The sequence below is a fragment of the Silurus meridionalis genome, chromosome 15 (genome assembly GCF_014805685.1).
Source record: "Silurus meridionalis isolate SWU-2019-XX chromosome 15, ASM1480568v1, whole genome shotgun sequence".
In the NCBI taxonomy this organism is placed as follows: Eukaryota; Metazoa; Chordata; class Actinopteri; order Siluriformes; family Siluridae; genus Silurus; species Silurus meridionalis.
This window is the reverse complement of record NC_060898.1, coordinates 22,008,416-22,034,775: the sequence shown is the minus strand read 5'-3', so window position 1 is coordinate 22,034,775 and position 26,360 is coordinate 22,008,416. Positions and strand designations below refer to the sequence as shown.

The following is a 26,360-nucleotide window of genomic DNA, read 5'->3' as shown; positions in this document are numbered from 1 at the left end:
ATTTTATTTTTTATAGGAAAAAAACTAAACAAATTGTTCCAATGTGTCAATTTTAAGACATAAAGAACTCACTGAGCTTCAAAAAAAAAAAAAAAGAAAAAAAATAGATTCTAGATATTGAGAGAATATACGACTATGACATTTATTGGTGTATTTTATTTATATTTTTTAAACAGACGAATTGTTTCCCTCCAGCGGTTTGTGGTTTACCCAGTGGAAGATCAATTGTTTTATACGCCCCCTGTCTGTAGCAGGTGGGAATTCTCTCGGTATCCTTTGGTCAAAAGCGAAATGTACTGTATATCGTGAATTCCCTGGAATTTCCTCATACGCGACGCATCTATACTATATATAGAAAACAGACAATGTATTTATAGTAACAAAAAAAATAAAAAATCTGAAATGGATGGAGACTCGGCAGGCGTACGGAATGTCCACTTGGTGCGGCGCTCCAGATGAAAATACGTCAAAAGTGGAAAGGAGGACGCTGGTCCCAAAGCCCCTTATTATTAATAATAATAATAATAATAAAAAAAAAAAACCATACTCCTTACATTTACACAAACCCAAAACCGGTTGGGTTTTTTTTTTTTTTTTTCGCAAACACACCAAACCACAGACCACGCAATTGGTCAGTACTCAACACTCGGGCAGTGCCTTTGAAGTTCACAGGGCCGTACGTACGTATACACACGTATACCACACACACACACACACACACACACACACTCCTCCTATTTTACATGTGATCTTACAGTATTTCGATACAGTATTTACATGTTACCATACCGTCGTATAAGTGCCAAAAAAATATATTGATAACATTGGTTTATATGTGCACTATCTAGTTCAAATAATATTGAAAGCTTAAAGGAGGAAAAAAAAGTAGTGCAATAAATGCAAAAAAATAAAAAATAAATGGAAGTTTTGCCAATACATTTGGTCCAAAAGTTGGAAAACTGTACAAAAAAACTGCCAACGGTGTATTGATCTGTACAAGGCAAACAACATTTAGTGCATTCCAATACACTGAGTCTCCAAAATACTTAGACAAGAAAAAATAGAGAAAGGAATCCTTTTCCTGGTGTGTGTGTGTGTGTGTGTGTGTGTGTGTGTGTGTGTGTGTGTGTGTGTGTTATTGGGTTTCAGATAAGAATTTCCACCATCTCGTTATCGACGTCCTCCTGCTTTTGCGGCTGCGATTGTGATTGCGATTGTTGAGGATGAGACTGGACCAGCGCTCTTCTCTCCAGAGTGCTGCTGCTGTGGAACACTGGAACATCTGGCAGAAACAAGAACACTGATTAGAATCGCAACCTGGGTCGAAATACCACAAAAGTATCGGGACACCTGATTTTTCCAGCCATCTGCGATTCTGCACGCGATTGCGTAGGAGGTCAGCATGAAATTTTCCCTTCACTTGAACTAGGAGACCCAAGTAGGCATGCACAAAGCCAGCTCCATTCTTTACATGGGTTAGAGTTGAAGATCTGCTATAGAGCTCTAGACACTGCATCCTGCACCCCAGGAAGCTCCTCACACCACTTACATCAGTACCTGATTTCACTTTCCAGGGTAAAATCTCACAAATCTCCACACACACACACTCCATAATCTAGTGGAACATCTGAAGAGTGGAGGTTATTATAACAGCAACCGGGGACTACATGTTGGAAAAGGATGTTCATCCCTGCATGTGTGTCCACAAACTTTCAATTTCCCTGAACATGCTTGTGAAAGGAACTAAAAGTAGACGAAGGCCATGTCCACACGATACAATAGTATTTTATAAATGCATATTTTTCTTTCCGTTTTGGCCTTTCATCCACGTGAGAGCGTTTTCAGTCGACGAGAAAACAGCTTTTATACAAAACGTTCTGCAAAATGAATAGATTTGAGATTTTCGTGCCTCAGTGTGGACTGTGAAAACGGAGGCTTTCGGGAAAAAGAGTAAATAAACGGGTGGAAATGACACAGGTCGAACTTTTTTTAGACGAAAGTCACCGTTTTCAGATTTATCCGGATTAGTGTAAAAAGTTTCGAAACCACGAATGTAACGGCCTGATCTGCCTTTGTCTTTGTGTGTGTGTGTGTGTGTGTGTGTGTGTGTGTGTGTGTGTTACCTGCTATACGGTCAGGGATATAGACAGGACTGGGGCTGCTGATGCGGCTGTTGGCTGCTACGCTCTGTAGTGCCGGGGTACTGGGTTTGCTCGACTCCTGACTCTTGTCTGTCTGTGTACAGCTGTCCCGGCTGCCCGTCTTGGAATGGGTAGCGGCCGGTGTGTACGGCAGCACCGGAGACGGCGAAGACGAAATGGACTCGGTCCTCAAGGAGTCACTGCGGAACTCTGGCCCCAGTAACACACCTGCAAACAAACAAAACTGTGTTTAGAATTGCACTCGTCCTCCACTGGTGTGACTCCTTTAGTCTACAATGACAAAAATACCAGGTACATTTCCAAACGATTTTTGTTTGCGGAAGGACCAAAGTTCAAACATCCTTCTCGAACCTTCATTAATTCATCAGTGGAAACCATAAAAACATACATGTGCTATGATGAAGGCTGGAAAAACATCTCCTGCTCTTCTTCTAACCTTCCGTTTGGAATCGCGTCTGCTTTAAAGGTGTGAAGCTTTTCGGCTAACCATGTAACTTTCAACCACTTTGTTGTATAAATGGAATGAATGGGGGTCTACTAATGATCCAATTGGTTATCTGAGGGATGGTTTTTACACCATAGAGATTTAAAAGTTCCAGGAGATCAGCACCTACTGTCTGATGATGACTAAGTTTTTATCCCTGTCTGTTTCCTAGTTCCATCCGTCACTCGTACATGTGTAGCGTGTTAAGCTAAGCAGCTAAGCAGCAATATCCTTCCTTACCCAGACTGCCCTTCCAGCTGCGGTCCTCCTTGCGTTCCTCTGTAATCGGGCTGCTGCTGCTGAGCCCCAGTGAGTGAGAGAGCAGGCCTGAGCTGCCCAGTCCACTCGTGCCCGTGGCTATAGACATGAGGGACTTGGAGGGCCGCATGGTGGACGGACCGTCGGCTTTACTCCCTGGCTCCTTGCGCGAACGTTGGTGCAGCACCTTGATCATGGCATCCTTCTCGATGATCTGCGCATGGAGGTTCTTGATGCGGCTCTCCATGTCCAGGCAGCGGCGGTTGGCCATGAGAATCTCCTCCTCTTCTTTCTGGATACGTGCCTCCACCGAGGTGTCGTAGCTGCTGCTGGGTGAGTGGCTGATCAGAGCTGATGAAGTGTCTCTGCAGGAGGAACAGATGATCAGAAACTCAAACATAAAAACTTTTTTTTTTTCTACTTCGCAGGTCTCAGATGTCACTTAAGAGTTCATTTGGACCAGAAAGCAAGCACAATTTCTATAGCAAATATAGCATTAATATGCACCGACAGCATCTAATTTCCAACTCAGCAACCAATCATTGTTGTAAAGTCTCGCATTTTCTGAAGGTCAGACAGAGCTAATGGAAGTCAGACACTCTATGAACATACCCTATAAAGACAAATGTTTTTGGACACCTGACCATAAGATTCCCATTTGATTTTTGAGCATCCCATTCCACATTTAGTCCTAAAAGATGTTCCACTAGATTATGTGCTCATTCAGACACAAGTCATGTTGTCATGACGTAGGTGAGGAGGCCTCATCCTTGAAGTGTTCAATAGAGTTAAGGATCAGAGCTCCATTGCAGGAGATCCTTCAATCCAGAACCATATGTTCATGGAGCTGGCTTTGTGCACAGGGTTATTGTGAAGCAGGAAAAATGGATTGCGTAAGGATTGGAGCGAGTTTGAAGAGGGCCAAATTGGGATGTCTAGACGTCTGGTCAGAGCATCTCCAAAGGCTCATTGATGCACATGGAGAGCGAAGGCCCCTGTAGCTCAAATTGCTGAAGAAGTTAAAGCAGTTGATGAACGACAGGTCACGACTGTTTTTCAGCAAATGGGGACCAACACAATATTAGGCAGGTGGTCATAATGTTCTGCCTGATAGGTGCATGTATATATAGTGTTTCTCTGGTCTGCGTACCTTTGCGTGGCGACAGATGCAGCGGCATCCAGGGCGAACTGCCTCATGACGCTCTCCTCTAAATACTTCTGCTCCCATTTGGTCATGTCGGCCTCCAAAGCTAAAATCCTCTCCTCCTTCTCACGCAGGTGCTCCATTAGGGCCGTGGTGCTGTACTCGGGGCCGGTGGGGTTCTGTGAGCCTCCTGATCTCTGTGCAGAACAAACAGGGAGGAAAACTGTTTACTGGAGTTATAGGATTAGATAACACATGTCTGTGTAGTCATGTTATTGAGGAGGTCTGTGATGATCATGACAGATTCACACTGATCTGGTACAAAACACAGAAAAGGGCTTGTGTTCAGGATCTACACGAAGCTCATCACACCAACAATTCCACACCTACAACATACTGATTACTTCGACAGTTATTATAAGCGCTTGTCAGAGGTTTTGTGACCAAATAATATCCTGGAAAGGTTGGAAACACAAAGTATTTAATGGTTTTTCAGACACATTCATGTTCCTTTTGTTTCTACTCGAACAAACAAATCTAGAAAATGTCCAGATGTTCCACTTTATTCGAAATTGAAAAATCCTCCCTTAGCACAAAGAACAGCTTTACACACTCTCAGCATCCGGACACTTCGTTTCTCCAAAACGTTAAGCTGAAATACTTTGCCGCTGAAGATGTTCTTCTTTCTTGTGATCCACTTCATCCCAGAGCAGTTCAGTAGGATCTAGGTGCGGTGACCGGGCAGGTCATGATAGATATCACTCCAGACGACTTTTTGCTCTCCAAATAACGCTTACAGGAATCGCATGGTGTTGAAAAATGGAAGGGTTGCCATGTTGGTTCAGGATTCCTTTCACTTTTTGAAGCATCGCTTATATATTTTTATTCATCTCTAAGGTCTTGACATGCAAGAAAAACAAAACAAACTAAAAAAAAACACCATATACACATGCACATATGCACACAAAAGGATACTTCAACTGGTCATTTTGCAGAAGATAAAATAACATTAATCTTTCCACATGTAATTGCACATGAACTCTGTAAAAATGACTCAATTAGATTACTAATGTTTCTTCCATAACACTGTTTTAGAAAAGAAAAAAAGCTGCTTCAAGGTTGGGACTGGTATCTGGGCCTCTAAAAAGAATCCCAGCTGTTTGCTGATGCTTTTCTTACTCACTTTCTCACACACACACACACACACACACACACACACACACACACACACACACACACACACGTCAATCGTCTACAACCTTTCCTCCAGATCCCCGGATTAAGGGTCATGTAAAAGGAGCAGTGAACGATCCGATTGGACACACAAGAGGATTATGAGAAATCTCCTGCTGACTGCACCTGAACTCAGGCTTCCCCTGCTTAATATGTCTGTGTGTGTGTGTGTGTGTGTGTGTGTGTGTGTGTGTGTGTGTTGTACCTGTTGCATCCTGAGGGACTCCAGCTCTCTCTCCAGCCGTGTGCGTAATCTGTGCTCCAACTGCTCTCGCTTCTCACAGGCAGCCTGCAGCTGAGCCAGAGCCTGCTGCATCCTCTCCACCTTCTCCACATAGACCTGCTTCTTCTTAAGCTACACACGTGCACACACACACACACACACACACACACACACACACACACACACACACACACACACACACACACACACGGTCTGAGTTTACCTCTTTCAGGCGGTAAGGTGGACATTTTGATATACATCGTGCCATATTTAAACCTGTTTACGGGTCGGTTTAATCATTTAAAAGTTTTTGACATAAAGCATTTGTTTCCATGACTTATACCTGCAGATATAATTATTAGACGTCGAGCGATTTCACTGAGACTGATAGCAAGGCTTGATCGTACTTGCCGATTAAAATCAACTGATGTTTTTTTTATCCAGTGTTTTTAAATCAAACAAAACATAACACTACAATTTGAAATAGTACAGAACTTTGTTAAAAAAATAAAATAAAAAAACAGTAGTGAATCATGAAAATGTGCTAAATGAACTAAATATGAATATATTATTCATATTAATAAATAGGACAGTGTGACAGCAGTGAAGTGTGCAATAGGAACGACAGACTGGTTCAAGGTGAACGTGGAACTGCATCAAGGATCGGCTCTGAGCCCAGTCCTGTTTGCAGTGGTGATGGACAGGTTGACGGACGAGGTCAGAGAGGAGTCTCCATGGACTATGATGTTTGCAGGTGATATTGTTATTTGTGGTGAGAGTAGGGAGCAGGTTGAGAAGAGCCTGGAGAGGTGGAGGGACATGCTGGAGAGAAGGGGAATGAAAGTCAGTAGGAGTAAGACAGAGTACATGTGTGTGAATGAGAGGGAGGGTGGTTGGAGGGAGAAGAGGTGGAGAAGGTGGAGGAGTTCAGGTACCTGGGGTCAACAGTGCAAAGTAATGAAGAGTTTGTTAGAGAGGTAAAGAAAAGAGTGCAGGCAGGGTGGAGAAGAGTGATAGCAGGAGTAATTTGTGATAGAAGAGTATCTGTGTGAGTGAAAGGGAAAGTTTATAGGACTGTGGTGAGACCCGAGATGTTGTATGGATTAGAGACAGTGGCATTGAGTAAAAGACAGGAGGTGGAGCTGGAGGTAGCAGAGCTAAAGATGTTGAGGTTTTCGTTGGGAGTGATGACGATGGACAGGATTAGAAATGAGTTTATTAAAAGGACAGCGCATGTAGGACGTTTTGGAGACAAGGTGAGGGAGGTGAGATTGAGATGGTTTGGACATGTGCAGAGGAGGGACATGGGGTATATCAGTAGGAGAATGCTGAGGATGGAGCCACCAGGTAGGAGGAAAAGAGGAAGACCAAGGAGGAGGTTTATGGATGTGGTGAAGGAAGACATGCAGGTATTTGGTTTAAAAGAGGCAGATGTAGAGGATAGAGTATTATGGAGACGGATGATCTGCTGTGGCGCCCCCTAACGTTAGCAGCCGAAAGAAGAAGAAGGAGAATTAAGAAAAGTAAGATATACATTTAAACTGAAACAAACAGTAACATTCTAAATAAATGAAAACAGTAACATCTAAAGTGAATAAAAGACCAATTTAAATAAACAATACGTGACATTAGTGATTCGCCTCTGGAGGCCGCTCTCGTACTGTATAATGCAACCCAGAAAAACTATCAATATGTATTTTTGCAGATAGCCGATAGTTCCAACAATCAAATATTGCCGCTGTATAAACCGACAAATCGTTCAACCTCTAATAATTATATCTAAAAAAAATAATGGTTTGATAAATGAGAAACAGGCGGAATAATTGTTTCATTCCAGTATAGCGCCCATTTACATCATAACAGACGCCTTTATCCAGAGCGGCTTACATTTATCTAATTTATACAACTGAGCAGTAACGGGGTTAAGGGCTTCGCTCGGGGGCCCAGAAGTGGCAGCTTGGCTTGGATTTGAACTTATGACCTTTGGATCCTGATCCTTAATCACTAAGACCCACTACAACCTCTGTCATTATGTCTAAATCTATCATTTTCTGTAATGGCATGAAAAGCGTGTCCTCCTACCAGTCTCACTCTTGCAATACGAGGAATGTGTGTGTCGATTTGGAGACAACAGAATTTTTTTTTTTTTTTCCCCAATCGCCTTTGAATCTGATCCTAATCCTTCCTGTAAACCGGTCTGGCCATATCGGAGACAGCTGGACCAGTTTTCCGGTTTTAATTTACAGCCCCAGCACACAGGTGAGCCTCACATAACCGAAAATCTACCTTACAATACCCTCCTTGTGTCCTTAAGACCCCTCCCCCTCCCTGACAAAACTTTCAAATCCAGCAGAAGCTATAATTGTGGCCCAAATGAATGGCCCGATTTAGCTCTGGGGGCTCTGCGACACAGAAGAAGCAGAGAAAGAGGACAAGTATGCAGTTTCCATTTATTTAGACAGCGCTGGCTGGATGAGTGGGTGGGAGGGGGGTGGTTTAAGAATTCGGCCATCTTCAAGTTCTTTCATGGCAGACAACTCAAGAGGCTTTGTTTGTCGGAACAAGCGGCTGTTTGTGACAGGGCCGGAGGAAAGTTGAACAGTCCGGCGGGTTCTGGGATTGCGGTTTGCGCAGCCTGCTCGCCGCGGGCCAAAAGTCCATCTGGGGCCGAGCCAGTTGCGCCAAGGCACATTCTCCAAACATGCTCCAAGACTTCAAGCCCATTAGAGTAAAAAAAAATGAAAATAAAAACCAAAAAAAAACCACTTACACTCCTTCTGTTACTCTTGTGCTCATTTAGATTGGAGGTTTCTCTTACTTTTGCATTCTTGTTAAAATGTCCCAGTGGATGCTGTTTGGATTGGCCGAAGATCACGGGCTAGCGGTTTATTTGGAGGGGCTTTAATGGGGAGTCATTGTCTCTTTGCTGAATGTTGTGGGTTACCTATGCTATGGGTTCCTCGATTATTGCTGATTCGAAAACTCACAGCGTATTCAGAAAGATATAAAGCTGAAAAATGTTAGTTGTAAAAAGTTTACAGCTAATAAAAAGGGGGGGACCTCAAATTTAAGACTCCTTCTCTTAGTGTAAACAGCAGGAAACAAAGCATTCTCTTGTGCATAGCTTAATGACTCAGCACTCTCAGAGCAATAAAGAAGAAAAACCCTAAATTCCACAGAGGTCCTCTGAGATGTTTCTAAACCAAACCAGATATCTCAGCCTTGGGCTACAGGGTGAAAAGTGTCCACAAGAGGGCCCACACAAACACCGAAACCTTGAAGGCACTTGATAATTAATGCCAGACGTGACCGAGAACATGCAACCCCGGTACCCTCATATGCAACGAAAATATGTTGAACAGGCCACAGCTGAGAAACAGTGAGCTCACCTCCTCCTCCAGTTTAACTACTTTAGCCTGAGCGTTGTTCAGGGCCTGGTCGCGGATCTCGATGTGCCTGCGCTGGTCCTCGTTGGTGGAGCGCAGCGCATTAAGCTCAATCTCAAGTTTCTCTTTTTCCCTCTGGGTCTCTTTGTCTAAGGAACAGTCAAACAGTAGAAGAAAATTCAGGCTCAATTCAGGTTTCAGACTTTTGCAAACAAACTGGCGTACTAATGGCTTTTGCGAGGCTTAGGGCTGCGTTGTGCCGCTGGGCTCATATTTGAGGAAATTTCTGGAAGGGGTACTCACTCTGAGCCAGGAGCTGAGAGATGGTTTTGCGGTTGTCCTCTGTGCCCTCGCATTCTTTGGCTGCTAGCTGCTTGTTGGCTGTTTCCATACGTTCTGGAAGAGCAAGGAGGACAATTGGACCGTTGAGAAACCAACAACACGGCGCAAAAACTTCGTTATTTTACATCTTACTTTTCTTATTTGTAGCAAACAAATGCGTGTGAGACAACTTTCTTAATTTTACAAAAGTCCTGAAAACAATTACATTTCAAACCATGATGAGACAATTATATGGCACTTCACTGAAAAAACTAAATAATTATCAAATTCTAGATCTTTATTGTACCATATGCTTTCATTTGATTTAAACATTACAACGCCATCAAACCTCATCGAAAACATTTTTGCCATAGTGGCCAATTATTCCTTAAAAAAACAACAAAAAAAAATGGCTTCAACAAAAGAGCCATTATACCGTGGGGTGCCGGTTTTTCGCAATCGTAAAACGTTCCTCGAGCCAAACGTTGAAACAATATTTCCCCCATGTTAAGTCAACCACACTAAATGATGAGGATTCCAGAAGCACATGCCCTGCTCCTTAACATCCCAGTTCCACAAAATGCAATGGAAATTTAGATTTGTCCTGGAGAGGCAGGGGCTCTTTTTTCCCCTCCTGTGTGTGTTGGAAGTGTACAGCAGAAAGAATGAGGAACATAGGGAGGAAGAAATTAGGGCAAGCGTGAGAGGGAGAAAGAAGGGAGGAAGGGGGGGAGAAAACTCGTCCGATTTTGCTGTAAAACTCTCAGGGGCTCCCTGCAGACCCAAGTCCAGGCTCTGTGCCATAAATCAGGGTTTTCTCTGTTCTCTGGTGCTCTAAAGAATTCAGAATGGTGGAGGTGGGCCTGATTAAAAATGCAAGAAAATATTGTGCTTGAAAGCAGCAACACACTGGTGATAAGATAACCGGGTGCTTTACTGTCTACCCGGGTGGTCGGAATACATTTTTAGAGCGTGCATGTATCGTTTAAAATCCCATGTTCTACTTGACCTGAGTGCAGTATCAGTCTGTTGAGCTTTCCTTCAACCTTTTGGCCACTTGATGTAGGAAAAGTTCTCTGAAAAAACTAAATACATAAACATTTATGTATAGATATTGTATGTATGAGAGATTTGACTGAACTAAGGGATGGAAAGATTCACAGATTTGCAGCGGGATCAAAGTTATTGGTTTGCATTGGTAAAATAATTTATTTATATTTAATTATTAGTCCATGCGCTCTACTTTTACTATGTAGAAAGTGACCAATAATTTGTGACCAATATTTTCTATGTAGATTGATTTCTCCTCGTGAATATTAAGTATCACAACACTACAGAGGCCGAGGCGTTTCCTGAGAGTGAGATAGAATACAGATTAACATGGCAGAGGTAGAGCTGCATCTTCCTGGAGACAGAACAGGAAAAGGATGTCAGGCTTTATTTAATCTTTAATTTTTTTTTTGCATTACAAATGTGTGTATATGAAAGGGGCCATGTTTTAGAAGTCAGAAGGCACTTAAGTACATTGATTTGCTGTCGGTCTGAACCGAAGAAATAAAAGTACCATAATGAACTGCATCTCATCATATTTTTTCCACTGCATCGTATTGCACTGAATCGAAACGTGTTAAATTAAACATGAAATCGGATCGCGCTGCATCCTAATAGCACAATGAGTTCACCATGACCCCATAAACCCAGCTCCAGTCACAGCAAACACTCCTGATGCTCACCTCTTAGATCCCTGTTGAAGTCGTGCAGCCTGCGCACTTCCAGCTCCAGCTTGTTCCTCATGGTTTTCTCCAGGGCTTCCCTCTTGGATGAGGACTTGGCCAGGTTCTCATATGCCTCAGACACCAGCTGAATCTCCGTCTCTAGCTGCATAGGAGGAAAATGTTATGTTTCTATCTAAAAATCGCTGGAAAATAAAAATCTGCCAGAAACATAGGAATACCTTTTGCAGCTTGGACACCTTTTCCCCGCAGACTTCCATTTCTTGCTTGAGTTGCCGGTTCTCTTCAGTGAGCATGTCCACCATCTGCTGTGCACGTGCCAGCATGGCATACGGGTCACCCTGAAGTGAGAGGGGATGTGGATAGTGTTGCCCTTGGCTAGGCTGCTGCTGCCCCTGCGGATGGTACTGGTGCTGGTGCAGATGGAGGCCCCGGGGTGCCGAGCCGTAGGGGTCATGAGGGAAGCCATGGGGCCGTTGATGAGGCGTAGGGTGACCCGGGCCCATGCCGTATGGCTCGCCTTGATGGCCGCCCGGCCCCTGCGGACTCCGTGGTCCCATTGAAAAAGGTGTCTCTAACTGATGGCCCATGGCTGAAGAGGAATGAGAAGATGCCAGTATGCTGCTGAGGGTGGAGGACTGAGCACGGGACAGCGATCCCACCGAGGTGACCGAGGACGTGGGACTGTGTTGATGGATGGGCCTCTGGGAGTGTCCTGAGCTCTCTTTATTGGAGCTGAGAGTTCAGAAAGAAGCATCAAAAAACACCAACATTTCATTCACTTATCAAGAGCAAGTGACATGTCTAGTGTGCTTAATGACATTAAAATGTCGGTCGATTCTTACCACACGTGACACAGCAGGTGCCTCGCTGCAAATATTTTTCACATTAACATTCCAGTTTCAATAGAACTTAAAGACAAACAGTCAGGCTGTAACTTGCATTAAGGTGATTACTACAACTGGGATGGCATTCTTTTGCAGTACACCACACTGGCTCTTAGGTAGACGAATTAAAGGAAAACAGGCAAAACTGGCTTTTCCTACAATGCCTGGCAGCATGTCCCAGCACTTCGGGGTAGGGCCAACCAAAAGGGAATTCAATCTCTTCCCAATTCATGGCTCTGTCAAGCACTTAGCTGTTGATAATTCACATGATAATTACCTGTATTCAGAATTAATGCTTAATTATTTCACACATCAACCTCATTTTACCTCATTTATTTTTATGATGCCCCCCTGCATCCTCGAACAATTTAAAAACAAAAGCTTCTAACTCACAAACTGAGCATTATTGGCAATTTATTTGTCTTCAGTAACTGCTTTATTATAATAGAAGTCATGAAGTCACCAAGACCTGCTTCTGTTGAGCAATGTGTGATTTTGGTCTTGAATATGTACAAACATGTAAAACTCCTGATATGGATAAATGAGGAGGAACCCAGAAAGATGATAAGAAAATGCTCAACCAAATGAATAAAAAAAATCCCCTGAAATACCTCTCTATCTTTCATTCTTTCTTTTCATTCCTTCCTGATTTCTTTCCTCCATTACTTCTTCCTTTCATTATTTCGCTTTACTTCCTTCCTTCCTTCTTTATTTTGCTTACTTTCTTTTCCTTACTTACTTAATTTTCTTCCTTTTCTTCTCTTTCTCTTCCTTCCTTAATCTTTTTTCTGTCCTTCCTTCTCTTTGTTTCATTTGTTCCATCTTTCCTTCTTTCATTTGTTCCAGCCTTCTTTCTTTTTCTTGCTTTCTTTTCTTCCTTCCTTCTTGCTTGCCTTCCTTCCAGCATAAACTACAATCCACACCTTTTCCACAAGAATGTGAAAAGCCATGCCCAGAAAATAAAAAAAGGGACTCACCGGAAAGATCCGTACTCTGGTGGTGGCTGGTAGCGCACATGAGGGACCTCGATTCTCGACTGCTGAGCCGAGCTGCGGTGGTCTGAATAATAGTGTCCTGGATCTTGGTGCTGTGGGTGGTGGTGCTGCTGAGGTTTGGGTGGAGAAGGGAGACCTTTATAGGGATAGTCTGGAGGTGGGCCACGGTGGGGTCCCACTGGTTTATAGTAATCCCCCTGTGTTCCTGGTGATTGAGGCAGCTGTGGCGAGAGCGGCGCACTGGTGACAGGAGCATGGGCTTTGACACCACTGGTGGCCAGTGAAAGCTGCATGAGCCTTTCACTTAGGGAGCGCACATGGCCCTGCTTGAGGTCCTTCAGGCCATCATCCTGGTGTACTTTGGCTGCACCAAGCCGCTGTACCGCGGGGCGGCCCTCCGGAGGACGTACCTTTGCATTGGTGACACCGGTGACATAGAAGGCAGCACCCACTGTTGGGCCGAGAGGCGGCTGTGGCTGGTGGCCACGAAAATACTGTGACTGCACCTTGGCTTCCTCGTACGAGGGCAGGTCCTCAGGGTTTTGGCCTTGGGATCCGGCTCCTCCGCTGCCTCCTCCACCACCCATGCCTCTGGGGTTCATCTGTTTCTCCATGCCGCTGTCTGCCTGCAGCTCTTGGCCCTGTGGCTCTTGTCGGGCAACGTGAGGAACCATGGAGTGTTCATCTCCCGGGCCCAGGAGCTGCTGTTGCTGCTGCTGCTGCGACTGTTGCTGCTGCTGCTGCTGCATCTGTTGCTGCTGCTGCATCTGTTGCTGCTGCTGCATCTGTTGCTGCTGCAAGGCCAGGTAGTTCCTGCTTTCGCCATAGCGCATCTGCTCTTGCAAGAGTCTCTGCAGGACGGTGTGGCCTCCTCCGCTCGCACCGCTGCTCGAGGTTTCTTCGGAAACGGAGGCTGCCCCTCTCATTTCCAGCTCTCGCAAGCCACCCACCTCATGGAAGGAGGAGCTTCGGCCACGGTCTACGCCCCCTGAAAATCAAACATGCAGACATGATATTGATCAAAAGCAACGATGAAGAGAAGAAAAAGAAGCTGCAGAGTAATGAAAAGTCCGTGTAACCTGTAGCCAACAATGAAAGGAAATGAAATTGATTGAGGAGGTTTGCAGTAATCTTTAAGTAATCTGAATAGTCCTCACGGAGCAGAACGCTCACATCCAAACCCCAAAACCACAAACTACCCAGAGGTTTTCATGCATTGACAGCTGGGTGATGGGAGGCTAAAAAAAGCCATTGTCTTTTTTAAATAATGGACAAAATCAATCAATCATATACTTTGTTTATGAAATCAAATTATATTTTAATATTTTCCTTCCCAGAGTCAAAGCAGTGACATTCACCCAGCAGGCCCAAACACCACCAAAACAGCACAGAGCAAATCCTATTGTTTAAAACATGCAGTGCAGAGCAGATAAGCTGATCATCAACATTATTCTCATTTCCAAAGCTTTGGAGAAAAAAATATATAATTATAGATATTCAGTCCTGAGAGGCCATGCATTAGAACATTTCTTTCCTTGTTTTCATGTGACATCACTACAACAAAAATAGTTTTCTCTTGATCTCGACCTAAACATTGTTTCCTCGTGATCAGCACCTAGTTTTTCTGTGGATTCGGCATAAGAGTTTGTTCTAGATGCAGATTCATCTCGTAGAAGTGCAAACAGTAACAACTGTGTGAATTGATGATTGCGGATAAATATGCAAATATATGTGCATCATGTAACATAAGTGGATACAGCAATAATTATCTGTGATGCTAGAACATGCTCTTATGCGGAATACGCAGAAAAATTAAGCACTGATCAATAGGAAAAAATGCTTTGTTATTTCGAGATCGCGAAAAAATTGAGTCGTTATTACGAGAAAGAAAGAAAAAAATGATAATGCATGGCATCTTAGGATTTCCGTAACCCAGGATATGACAGACTGTTACATATATGGTGTACTGTGATTTTAAAGTTATAGGGAAGTGTTAAAGCATCCAGAGCCATCAGGAAGAAACCATTCTATTGATCCAAACAGTGGCATAGTGATTTACTATTCAAATAATCGAAAAACCGAAAGACAATTCAGTGGTCCAAAAATACCGAAATGCAAAGTGTTGTTGCTTCTTGTTACATTATATAGAATGGTTTCGTCTTCTGGCCATGCATGCAGCTTTGCTTTCTAGTGGTTAATGAACCATCTACAAAAAGGAGTAAAGGAGAATTTAATACATCTATTACTTTCTGATATTCTCCGCATTCTCAAGGAGGATGAAGCTTTTTTCCGAAACATCTGTGGTAAATAAATAAACGTACATCAAGTCAAGAATGGGGCCCACCGATGTACGATGTAATGCTGCTATTCAACAAAATAGAAAGAGAGAGAGTGACAGAGAAAGAGAGAGAAAGAGAGAGAGAGAGAGAGAGAGAGAGAGAGAGAGAGAGAGAGAGAGAGAGGCAGAAAAGGAGAGAAAAAAAAAATGCACAAATTTCACAATGGCATTCTTTTCCTTCGCATCCACGCCAAAACAACGTAGTGTAACTTCCATTTCCTGTTGCTCTTTCCACAAGTTTTATCCCTCCCCCCCCACTCCCCAACCCGCCCGCCCTCATTGCTTCTCGCTTCTGAAAACTATTACGTAGATGCCGGTGATGATGATGATGATGATGGTGATGACGACGGCGATGACGATGATGACGACAGTGAAAAGAACTTTGAAATGGAGAATTCCATTTGGAGAACTGGACTTTTGGAGAAATGTTGGCAAGTTTGAGGAGCATACAGAAGTGTTAGAACAACATCCAGAGTTAAAGAAACACTGAAAAACAAAACCATTTCTTCCATTTTCTGAAAACTGTATCGGCAAAACATTATATAAAACAATTGCACTGTTTTATTCTGCAGTTAACACCAGCAGCTTTCAGACATTTCCAAGAATACAGTTATCTAAACATAAATGTGTCCTGTTTATCTATCACATGTCATTTATATGTTGCCTCACGTCAGGTCAGGTCACCTACCTGTGTGGCTGTTGTAGCTGGCGTCCTAGTTCACTTTTGGCCGCTCATGGCGCTGATTCTTTCCCCGACTCACTGCTCACCGCAAGCTCTTCAAGGTGCTCCAAAATGTCCAGGAGATCGTCGAGTTCCCGAACGCCCAGGCACTCTGCAACAGGAAAGCACTCTCACCAGCTAGAACAATGGGGGTGGGGTCCACAGACAAGCACAGGGGGCTCTCCGATTATTGAAGAGGGTGGGAGGGGGGTCAGGAATGTGGAATACAGGGCGCTTGCAGGACACTCGTTTCCTGGCCGTGACACCACTAAAAAAGAAGTACCCTTGTTTTTTTTCCTTCTGCAGCTGTGTGACTGGGCAACGTCTAAACCCAGGCCAGTAACACGTCGCAGTTAAGACTAGAGCCCTGAGCACGCCGAGCTGGCTGCAGATCAGTCGAGAAGAGGCAGAAGAGAAGAGAAAGCCTGAGAAAAGCTAAATTCAAACACAGGATGTGAGGATGTACATAGTTTTAAAGAGGATTACTCAAGGGGATTTGAGCTGCTTTTGGCAAAAATAACACAATCGCTATGGGAACTCGAACAGCTCGAACATTTCCAACCAGGAATCGGGTTCGGTTTAGTCACAGCCTACACGTTACAGAGAACATGCTTCTTTCCCTTAAAACAATGACTCCATGGGATACATCGGACTCCAAGAACAACCCCGAAATTTAATTGCGTTTTGGAATGCAACCATGTTCCTTTGGTGAAACAAACAAAACTGCATGTCGCCATTCAAAAATCTCTGAAATAAATCTGGTGTCTAACCGCACAGTAAGGAACAAGACGTCCTTCTTTTCCTAATCCGAATATTATAACAGCTTATTTAACTGCATAAACACAAGTATGGCTGAGTGTAAAACGACTACAACTGATCATCTCCCTCAAAACTGAGGACAAATGACACCCAGATGGCTCGTCTCCCCACACCCCTGACGGCTGACGCTGGAACTCGAAGTTCCTTGACTGATTCAGATAAACTGTTTATTCCCAGCCAGAGTGAATTTGTGGAATCCGGCATTCCACAAAGTCCACAGATAGGTCTCGGGCTGTGTGCGTTTCCAAAGGCTCTGACCCCGGAGCCTTACCGTGGATATGTCGATGACACTTCATAGGCATGGAGTGTGTCAGCCTCAGCATGAAGAATGACACAAATGGGGAAATGTTTAACTTTCTGGCTACGAACTGTTTAGACGTCCACCCCAGCAATCTCCTGCCAATGGTTATAAATCCATCCCAAGATTTTTCCAGAGTAGTTCAAAACTGCAGGATAAACATTTTTTTATATTAGATAGACAATATATAGACAAAAGTATTGAGAGACCTGATCTCTCCTGCCAGATGTGGTTCTTCTCCGAACTGTTACCACAAAACTGGAGGCACACAACTGTACAAGACGTCTTAAAAATAACATTTTAAATAAAAAAAAATAGTAAAATAAAGCTCCATGAAGATATACTTTACATGGTTTGAAGAGGAAGATCTCCTGCTGCAGAGATCTAATCTCATCCCTACTGAACACCTTTGGTATGAATGTGAACGCTGACTTCACCACAGGCCTCCTCACCTTCTCACCTACTTCAGTACCTGATTTTACTAACATCTTTGTGGCTGATTAACACAAATGACCACAAGCACACTCCAAAATCTAGTGGAACATCTTCCCAGGAGAGTGGAGAGAATTATAAGAGCAAATTTGGACTAAATTTGAAATGCGAAGCTCAAAAAGCACATACAGCGGGTGTCCCCAAACTTTTGGCAATATAGTGTAGATGGATGGATGGATGGGGATCGAACTTTTGCTACATGTTTTGTAAAACTAGAATCATTCCAAGAGCAATCATTAACAATGAAGTGGCAACATTCTAATAAAAATAAATAAATAAATAAAAACAGGGGAAGTTGAGAAAGCACTCATGAGTAAGTATCCCCCTCACCAGAGATAAGAAGTCCTGAAATCGCTTAAACCTTAATGGTCAGGGACGTGAGCCTTGTGCTTCACTCCGTGTCCCAGGAAAACACTGCATTCCTTTGACACGCTTATCTCAGCTGCCGTTAGGATGACGGCCGTTTGCTGCGCTACCTGCCGCATTCCTTTAGGTGTGGCCATGGGGACAGGTGAGTCTGGAGCTCAGCCAGCACCTTCTCCACACCCTCATACCAAACAGCTGCTGTAACCGCTTCCACTCCGCTCACTTTACCTCGCATACCGGGTGTGATGAGCACGAGGTGAGGCACGGCCCAGCGTAAAGATTCATCAACGAGGTGAACATGAAAGGATTCCCAGGGTTGTGCCAGAGAGCAGAATTATTTGTTCACATGAACGTCGTTTGTAGAAATAGTTTGCATGCAATTTTGGTATCAAGTATTGGATTCAAACCCTGGAATTACCAAGCTGCCACTCTTTGGGCCCTTCAGCAAGGCCCTATACCTTTGCTGCTGTAACATGGCTGACCCTGCACTTTGCCCCCAACTTTCTACATCGCTGGAATATGTGAAGAAATAAAGTATTCTATAAATTTCCCTTCAAACGTTGGAAACGAATAAATTTGGTCAGAGGGTTTACACAAGAAATTTGATATTCCACGAATATGCTTGTGGTTCCTCTCAAGGTTTCTCACTCATGCCATCTCAGGGAGTTTTTCCTTTGCCACAGTCACCACTGGCTCACTCATTGGGGACATTCTCACAATTGTAAAGAACAAACTTACAGGCAGTCAACATATGCATCTTTATATTACCACTTTATCTCTGTAAAGCTGCTTTGAGAAAATTGTTGTTAAAAGTGCTCTACGGATAAAACGGAATCGAGTTCAAATTCGATTCAGGACGTTGTGCCGAAGCAGCTTTACGGAGCCGTTATCCATAGTTTATACATAGATTAAAATTAACCAGTAATTAATGACGTCATTGCAATCTGCGTTATTAAAAAAAAAAAGAGAGATGTCCAGGAATACAGCTATTCAAACATTTAAACAAATGTGTCCTGTCTATCTATCAAATGTCGTCCATACATAGACTCAAGTCGAATTTCAAAGTAGGTTTGAAGTCATGGTAACGATATTAAATAAATAACTATTATATAATAAAATCTATAGATGAAGACGAATTTGTTCTGACATTCAGTTAAAACAACATACAAGTTGGTTATGTTTTGCCACAGCATCTTCTTCCAGTTCTGACGCATGACTAAGTGACCGATCTGGTATGTGCTTGCATGCCATTGTCGGGCATTCCGTATATATCGGGTTTCCTTACAACACATTCCTGCCTGCTATGTGAGCGCTGGGAAAGGTGAAGTGAGAGACTTCTGGATGGATAAATGTCAACGAGACACTCAATATAATTAAGCATAGCAGATCCTCTGTGCAATGCCCATGTATTTTAAACCTTAATTTGTTTCTAGGTTTTAGCTTTTTCGGCTGCTCAACGTTAATTTTTTATTAGCAAACACTTCCATTTGGACTTCTGAGAAACTGTTTTCATTTGGTAACTCATTCAGCTCCAAAAGTTTTTAAGACTCGCTCTGTTTACGAGAAAGTACTTTATTTATCTAAGTTTACACACAATCGCCTTCAAAATAGTCCCCTTGCACAGCAATATAGCGGCCCCAACATTACTGCCACTTCTGAAACACGTCCTGGAAGTCTTTTTTCCCCAAAGCGTGTCGAGCACCTTCTGTATTCGCGGCGATGACCTTTGCGCCGATCTGCATCTTCTAAATGAGGGCGAAGTCCGCAGGAGCCAAATCTGGCGAGCAGGGTGGGTGCCGTTCTACGACGGTTGCCACAACATTTTCGTGGGTTGCGCTCATTGAAGGTCTTCCAGATCTCTCATCGTCTTCCGTTGACGTTCTTCCGCTCCTGAAGCTCGCATGCCGCTCAAAACACCTCAAACGACTCGTCACAGACTCGCCGTATGTCACATGTCTATTTGGCAGATTTGCCCAGTTCCACGCAGAATTCCACGTAGTCAGAATAGCACCAGTTACACGATTAGTCTCAAAATCTTTTACTTTGATTAGCAGTAACCAACATATTCACAAAAATGTTTCAAAAATCGAATAGCATTGAAAAAATAAGATTGTCAGTTTGTAAGTGACTTTCACAATGGCCTTTAAAACAAACAAAGCCCTTACTCTATATCCAAGTTCAACTCACCTGTTAAAAAAGGGGATGTCGGCAAAAGGAAAGGCTGGTGTCAGCGATGGAAAGCTCAGATAAAACCCACACAAGCACCTGGCCTGCTTCTCAAACACCCAGGAGTCTCTCCAAATTCATATTCTCATTAACTGGCCTTGCTCACTCACATCAAGGAGCTACTTGGCAAAGCTAACAACAGCGCAGTCGAAGGGGACAGGTGTTAGCCAGCGCTGGCATACGCTCAAGCGATCAGAAGAGAAAAAGGGCCACACAGGCAGAATGAACGACGGAGAGCCAGCAGCTCGAGAAGAGTGCCAAACAGCTCGGGACGCGTTCTGCCAGACAAGTCCAAAAGGCGAAGGAACAACGGTCACGCTACTTCCTCTGGAAAACCCATGACGATAAATCAAGCGTGACAAGGGCTTTGAACGGGGTCGGGTGGGTTGTAAAGAAAGATCTCCTGTCTTTAGGTTACTCTGTAAAGTACCGTTAAACATGAGCAAGCAAGTATTCTTCCCGTAACGTAGTACATGACGCAAATGATCAGTAGTATTGCACAATTCTATATTATTCAATTATTTATAGTGCAAAGAAATTCATAATAATGGACAAAAGTATTAGGACTTTTCTAGCCATATGTGCTTCATGACCAAACTGTTACCCCGAATTTAGAGCTACACAATCGTCTTGCGGATGCAGCATGACGTTTTTCTGTCACTCGAACCTGGAGACCCAAAACCGTTCCAGCGTGACGATGTCCCTGTGCACAAAGTGAGCTCCATGAAGATATCAAGAAGAGCTTCTGCTATAGAGCTTTCAGCTCAACCCTATTTAACATGATGAATGTAAAAGCTGAATGCAGTCCAGAACTCCTTACCACACCTCCATCAGCCCCTGTTCGAAATCTGGTGGAACATTATCTCAAAAGAGTGGAGGTTATTATAACAGCAAATATGGACTCAATGTGGAATGGGGGGGGAGAATTGGATTCAAAAAGCACATACCAATCTTACCATCAGGTGTCCACAAACTTTTGTCCAAATATTGTATTAATATACATATAAAAAATCCACTTCAAGAAGCAGATTTATTATTCATGATGTCCATAATGGCATTTATGGTTTATTTGGATATTAAAATGTAATTGCCCAGACCACAACCTAGACTTAGTAAAGGTCCAGTACGTTTTGAATGGAGACCAAAGTTGTGTAAATATTTACTCTTCATGCACAAGTTTCCCAGGGCCCCTGTGTCGACAGTGTTTATTCTAGTAATACAGCAGGAATGCGGTCCAGTGTAGGCTCAGTTCTGGAGCTGGCACTCAGTCAAAGGCCCCCTGCAGAACATCACCTGACAGAACAAGTCCTTTCTGTAGACAGACTCTACAGGTCCATTAAGACCCCATATCCGGATCCGGGATCATAGATCTGGCTTGTTTAAGAAAAGGTGGAAATATCGCTGCCCTCACGTATGCCAATGCACATGCAATGATTGTATCCAAGAATGTTTGTTAAATCCTCGAACTCTACATATATACGTCCACAGGATTCCTCGTCACACCGGTGTTATTGTTTGGTCTTCTTCGAATTTAGGCAAGAACAACAAGAACGCATGTCCGGAGACAGTTGTTCAACAACCTGGTCGAGAATCGCGAAAAAGAACGAGCTCAAAACAATGCCTTTCAAACCAACCCCAATTTCCTGCCGTGTGTATTGCTAATATTAGCATCCAGCGGAACAATAAAATCTCGAGCTATTCGTGTTTTCGAGAGAATTGTGTTGGAAAAAACTGCCTGAATGTAATCAGTTCTCTGAACGTAGAGACACATGCAACACAAGCGTTCTGTTTCAACTCCACCTTCACGGTGTTGGATTGGGTTTCTGTACCCTACTTTGTTCCTATGTTTTCTAATGGGGTCTTCTGAAATGTGTTCTCATTTGGACATCACATCTGATTTCGGTGCTTAATCTCCGACCTGCCGTATTTAGCCCAGAACAGTGTAGAATTTATGACCAATAGACAGTTTTTCCTGCTCGCCACTGTGCAGATTTGGTTTTTACTGCTTGTGGTGAGAACGTTGGACTCGTGATTGAAAGATTGCAAGTTTGAAACCCAGTTTCAACCAAACTACCACTTTAGCAAAGTCTCTTAACCAGTGGTGTAAAGCCTACAATGCTAGTGGTGTAAAGCTAGCATCAAAGATAGAAGCAACGTTTACTACATTTATGGTTCAATACATGTACTTTTTACTCCACTATATTTTTACTGCCACAACGTTACCACTTACATTAATTATTTATTCTGCAGAAGAAGCGATGTCACTAACTTACAGGGTATCGAAGATACTAAATGTGATTCGTCTTTTTTTTTTTTTTGCGCCAAATGAAGCTACTCTATGTGAAGGCAAATTAGCGTTGTTTCACATGAACCGTAAATGTATTTGTTTTCTGAATGATCGCTTTACTACTTTCTTTTTTTTTAATACTTCTTTCATTCTGCGGTGTTGAAGACGTCGTCGTGTCGACGGTTAATGCAGTGTTGAGGCGCACAATTTCGATTTGCATTTTAGCAAATAAAACCTCACAAATGAACCGTAAATGTGAATCAACTCATTCAAACATAAATGAGAAAAGAAAATCGGACGACTTCACGGTCGTGTCAAATTTAACCTGGTAAAAATGAAGAGTTATGCGTAATACATGAGCAAAGCCACATTATTCAACCCGGGCTCTTCTAAATCTAATCTGGCGATTATTTTATTCTCGTTTGTCTGAAGTTTATTTACAGTCCGAATATGAGATTCAGTCCAAACCGATACAATGCTACCATTAATTGGAAATATTCTTGGTCCACCTCCAAAAGAACCAGATCTAAACACAAACACAGAATGAAGACATTGTCCCATTCCTATCGAAAATCATTGTGTACAACTCTGTAAAAGCGTTCTCAAGATCTCATCCTTCAGTTCTTGTTTTTCAGTTTTGCCTGAAGAACTTTCTGGTGCGCTCTTGTCAACTGTGTGTCACCTCTCTTTCTCTCTTTTAACTAACAGTAGTGAAACGGTGCACTTTGCCTCTGGCGTCAACGGCAAAAATATCCAGCATTAAGGAGAAGTAAGACTGCATTCCTTGAGCTCTGACACAACAACCTCCTGACAGCCTCCTGGGAGATGAGCGTGACCTTACGGAGCCTTTGCCTCGGCCGAGAAAAACCTTGTGATGTGAGAAACATTCACAAGCGTCACTACTCACAGGACGTGTTTACATAACAGAGGAGCATCTGTGGAGCTTTCCAGAGGTTTGCTGGATGCCAGAGATCTGTCCTTATACATAAAAAAAAAACCTCTTACACACAACTCAGAAGACCTGTGGTATGTGATGCCCTTACAGTGTCACTGTGGTGAAATCTGTGTGAAAAGTCGGAGACTGAGGATCCGACCGAGTAAATAAAGGAATTTACAGTAAATAAAAGCTGTACAATAGAAGAAAAGGAGTTCATTCTTTGAAGAGGAGGGAAACCGAGAAACACATGGCAGGAACAAAGCAGGAAATGCAACATTCCAATCTGGAATGGTCTGGCACTGGGAGCGTGGAGAAAGTGTAAAGCACAACCTCCCTTGGTGTCCATTACTCCCAGCTCAGGGAGATTCTCACACTGCCAGACTTAAAAGTAGGCCAAGAAACTTTGACACATCTGTTTACACTGTCTCCCCCAATCCTGAGCATTTTCATGTTCCTCGCTCAAACTTTTTCCCCAAATCTGAACACCCCCTCCTTGGTGTGTGCTCTGACTGATTTCAGGAGATTGTGTTCCATTAACCCAAAGACTTGACGGAAAGTCGTTTCTGAGAAAAATCAGAGGACGATGTGATCAGTCCGCTCGAACTTTTGAAATATTAAAACGAGCAAATTGTACGATGTCCTGAAGGAAAAAAAAATTCCCAACCGTTTAGCCTAAAACTGAAAACCAAATAAACGCCTTGATATGAGGAACTTGGTAAACCTGTGCCATTGTGCGAGAAAGAAAATCGAGTGAGTCATTAAATAGCTCCCTCCGTTTCTTTTCTCCCCTTCCCTCACCAGCTCCAACAAGGTCTTTATTTTGAGGTTTTCTCCCCCCGCAAGGCTCTGATACAAACCCAAGTATTCTGAAACACACTGCTTCTTTTCCTGCTCTGCCTCTTAGCCTCGCTCAACCCCCTCCTTCCACTCCTTCATCCAAAGCTTTAATGGAAAGCATGTGGTGGAGAGATGAGATTGCTGCTTCATCTCTGTCACTGAAAAACTCGCGCCAGTCTCTCTCTCTCTCTCTCTCTCTCTCTCCCCCTGTTCCTTTTCCTTCTCAGGCTTAAAACACAAAGAAAGACGAATAATACACACAATTTAGAACCTGTGATGAATAAGTATGATCGATCTGCACCAGTGATTCCTGATGTGCACTTCGGTTCTTTACTTTTGCTACACGACTTGTTTAAAACCACAAAACCAAAAAGGAGAACCTGTTTCAGCTGGGTCACTCAAAGAATTGGAACGGTATGCTCAGTGACAAGATCGAGCTTGTCAACTGCATAATGAAACAAACAAAAGTCCTTGGAAAGTGTAATTCTTTAATACAGTTTAGGTAAGGATGAGGAAATAAAAAAGAATTTCAATGTCACCAGACTGTTGAGTAGAAACATCGTTATTTTATTTCCTTCTCCATGCTACATCTCGTTAAGAATAACCCCCAAGCGTAAATCCTGGTGTCTGGTCGTCTTGTGACACATCCTGCTTGAGACGTGATTAATGCGAAAGGTGCTGAAACTCGCCCTCGTGATTGTGTCTGGAAAATGGTGACACATTCCACCACAGAGGTGTCTGTCTGCTCGGGGCCGATATCTGACCCGAGCTGTACGAGCTCTTTATACGATCCTTTCCCTTTCCTACAGCCAAGTTGTACTTGTCCTGAGGTACTCGGGTAAAGTGAGCAGAACGATTAAACGCGTTCCTCAGGACTAATCACTCGGATTTTTCCATTCGGTGCGGCGCATACTTCGGGATTCTGCGGGTTCCTGGGCATACAGGTCTATAAAGAAAGATTTCCATTCATTCCGCCACTTTTAAGTGGCTTTGATTCTAGTCTAAAGAACACAGCTCCATTGTATAGGGGGAAAAAAAAGTACAGGCTATTGGGGTTGGGGAAGAAAAAAAAGTGATTTCAAGACTGAGTCAGCAGGCAGAACTCTGGCCTCGTGCATTAAAAGAGGAGGGAGACTGGTGGTAAAGAAGGGAAGAGAGATGGAAAAAGAGCTGGACGGATGGAGAGAGTGTGTGTGAGTGAGTGGGTGAGAGAGAGAGAAAGAGAGAGAGCTGACATTCTTGCACTCTGAGTCAATGCCGCTAGGTACTTTTCTGGCGGACGTTGACTGCCTTCACCACCAAACAAAGCCCCAGTACACACTGCTCTCAGGAAGGAGGAAAAGACTGCCCCAATTGTGTTTCGAGAATTCCTTGTAACCCTAGAACCAGTTCGAATGAGGAACTACCCCGGACATGCCATGCCAATTCAATTCCACCCAATAAAACGGCCATCGAGCAACCCCAGAACAGGCACGATTCCATTTTCCCGAACTCTCGGTTCCACACAATCATCAGCAAGAGCTCAAGCTCCTAAGACATTCCTCGCAACCTAATCTCTCGCTTTGATTTCCAATACCACATGACTGCGTTCCTGCCCTGTGTAACGGTGCGTATCTGCCTTGCCTGCACACACTTCCACATCGTTTCTCAGCAGAAGCCAGAGCGCTGACGTCCATCAATAGCTCCTCGTGTTCCTTCTGCAGAGCTGTTAATTATTGCACACAAAAATCTCCTGGTCAAGGCATTGTGAAGTTGCACACTGCTACTGACTACTCAGGGTCAAACCTATTGACCTGCATGCAAGTTTGTTTTCTTCTGGGAAATCAGCAACTTCTTTAATCAAAGATCAGTCAAAGGTGGAAACTTCAGATTTGGTATTTGACACACACAGATTCCTTCCAAACCTCAATGTGCTCATCAACTACTCAATAAATCACATTGCTTGACATTTTCCAAACTTTGGAGTAATTTCTTCTCATCTAAACAGCCATGCCGGACTGTTCTTCCCCCCTCTGTCATTACAATACAAAAGCAGGCTGCGAGCTCTGCGTTCCTCATGTTCTTTAAAGACAATCGTCGCCTCGAAGTCTACTCCAAAGTCTCATTATCTCAAAGCATGTTATCTAAGCCATTCATCTAAAGCACTGTGCAGCAGTTTACCTTCCTTCAGCCTTCTTCACCACCGGGTTGGGATTTCTGATCAGTCTCAGCTG

The 26,360-nt window shown here is 43.4% G+C and overlaps 1 protein-coding gene across 4 annotated transcripts in view; it reads right to left on the bottom strand.

Annotated features, from left to right (window-relative positions):
- Window positions 1–136: 136 nt before the first annotated feature.
- Window positions 137–26,360, bottom strand: part of amot (angiomotin) — a 26,459-nt gene continuing 235 nt past the window's right edge. The window contains exons 1-13 of one of the 4 annotated variants that reach the window (XM_046867473.1): window positions 26,308–26,360; window positions 15,853–15,997; window positions 15,073–15,190; window positions 12,809–13,814; window positions 11,166–11,679; window positions 10,945–11,089; window positions 9,194–9,286; window positions 8,894–9,039; window positions 5,487–5,636; window positions 4,055–4,245; window positions 2,887–3,269; window positions 2,124–2,369; window positions 137–1,282 (exon numbers count right to left, since the gene is read on the bottom strand). The exon at window positions 26,308–26,360 is cut by the window's right edge and continues 235 nt beyond it. In XM_046867473.1, coding sequence (XP_046723429.1) covers window positions 1,146–1,282; window positions 2,124–2,369; window positions 2,887–3,269; window positions 4,055–4,245; window positions 5,487–5,636; window positions 8,894–9,039; window positions 9,194–9,286; window positions 10,945–11,089; window positions 11,166–11,679; window positions 12,809–13,814; window positions 15,073–15,124 — 3,063 coding nt within the window. In that variant the 5' untranslated portion in view covers window positions 15,125–15,190; window positions 15,853–15,997; window positions 26,308–26,360 and the 3' untranslated portion in view covers window positions 137–1,145. The remainder of the gene's footprint in view (window positions 1,283–2,123; window positions 2,370–2,886; window positions 3,270–4,054; window positions 4,246–5,486; window positions 5,637–8,893; window positions 9,040–9,193; window positions 9,287–10,944; window positions 11,090–11,165; window positions 11,680–12,808; window positions 13,815–15,072; window positions 15,191–15,852; window positions 15,998–26,307) is intronic. The other 3 variants (XM_046867474.1, XM_046867472.1, XM_046867475.1) reach the window with 3 other exon arrangements.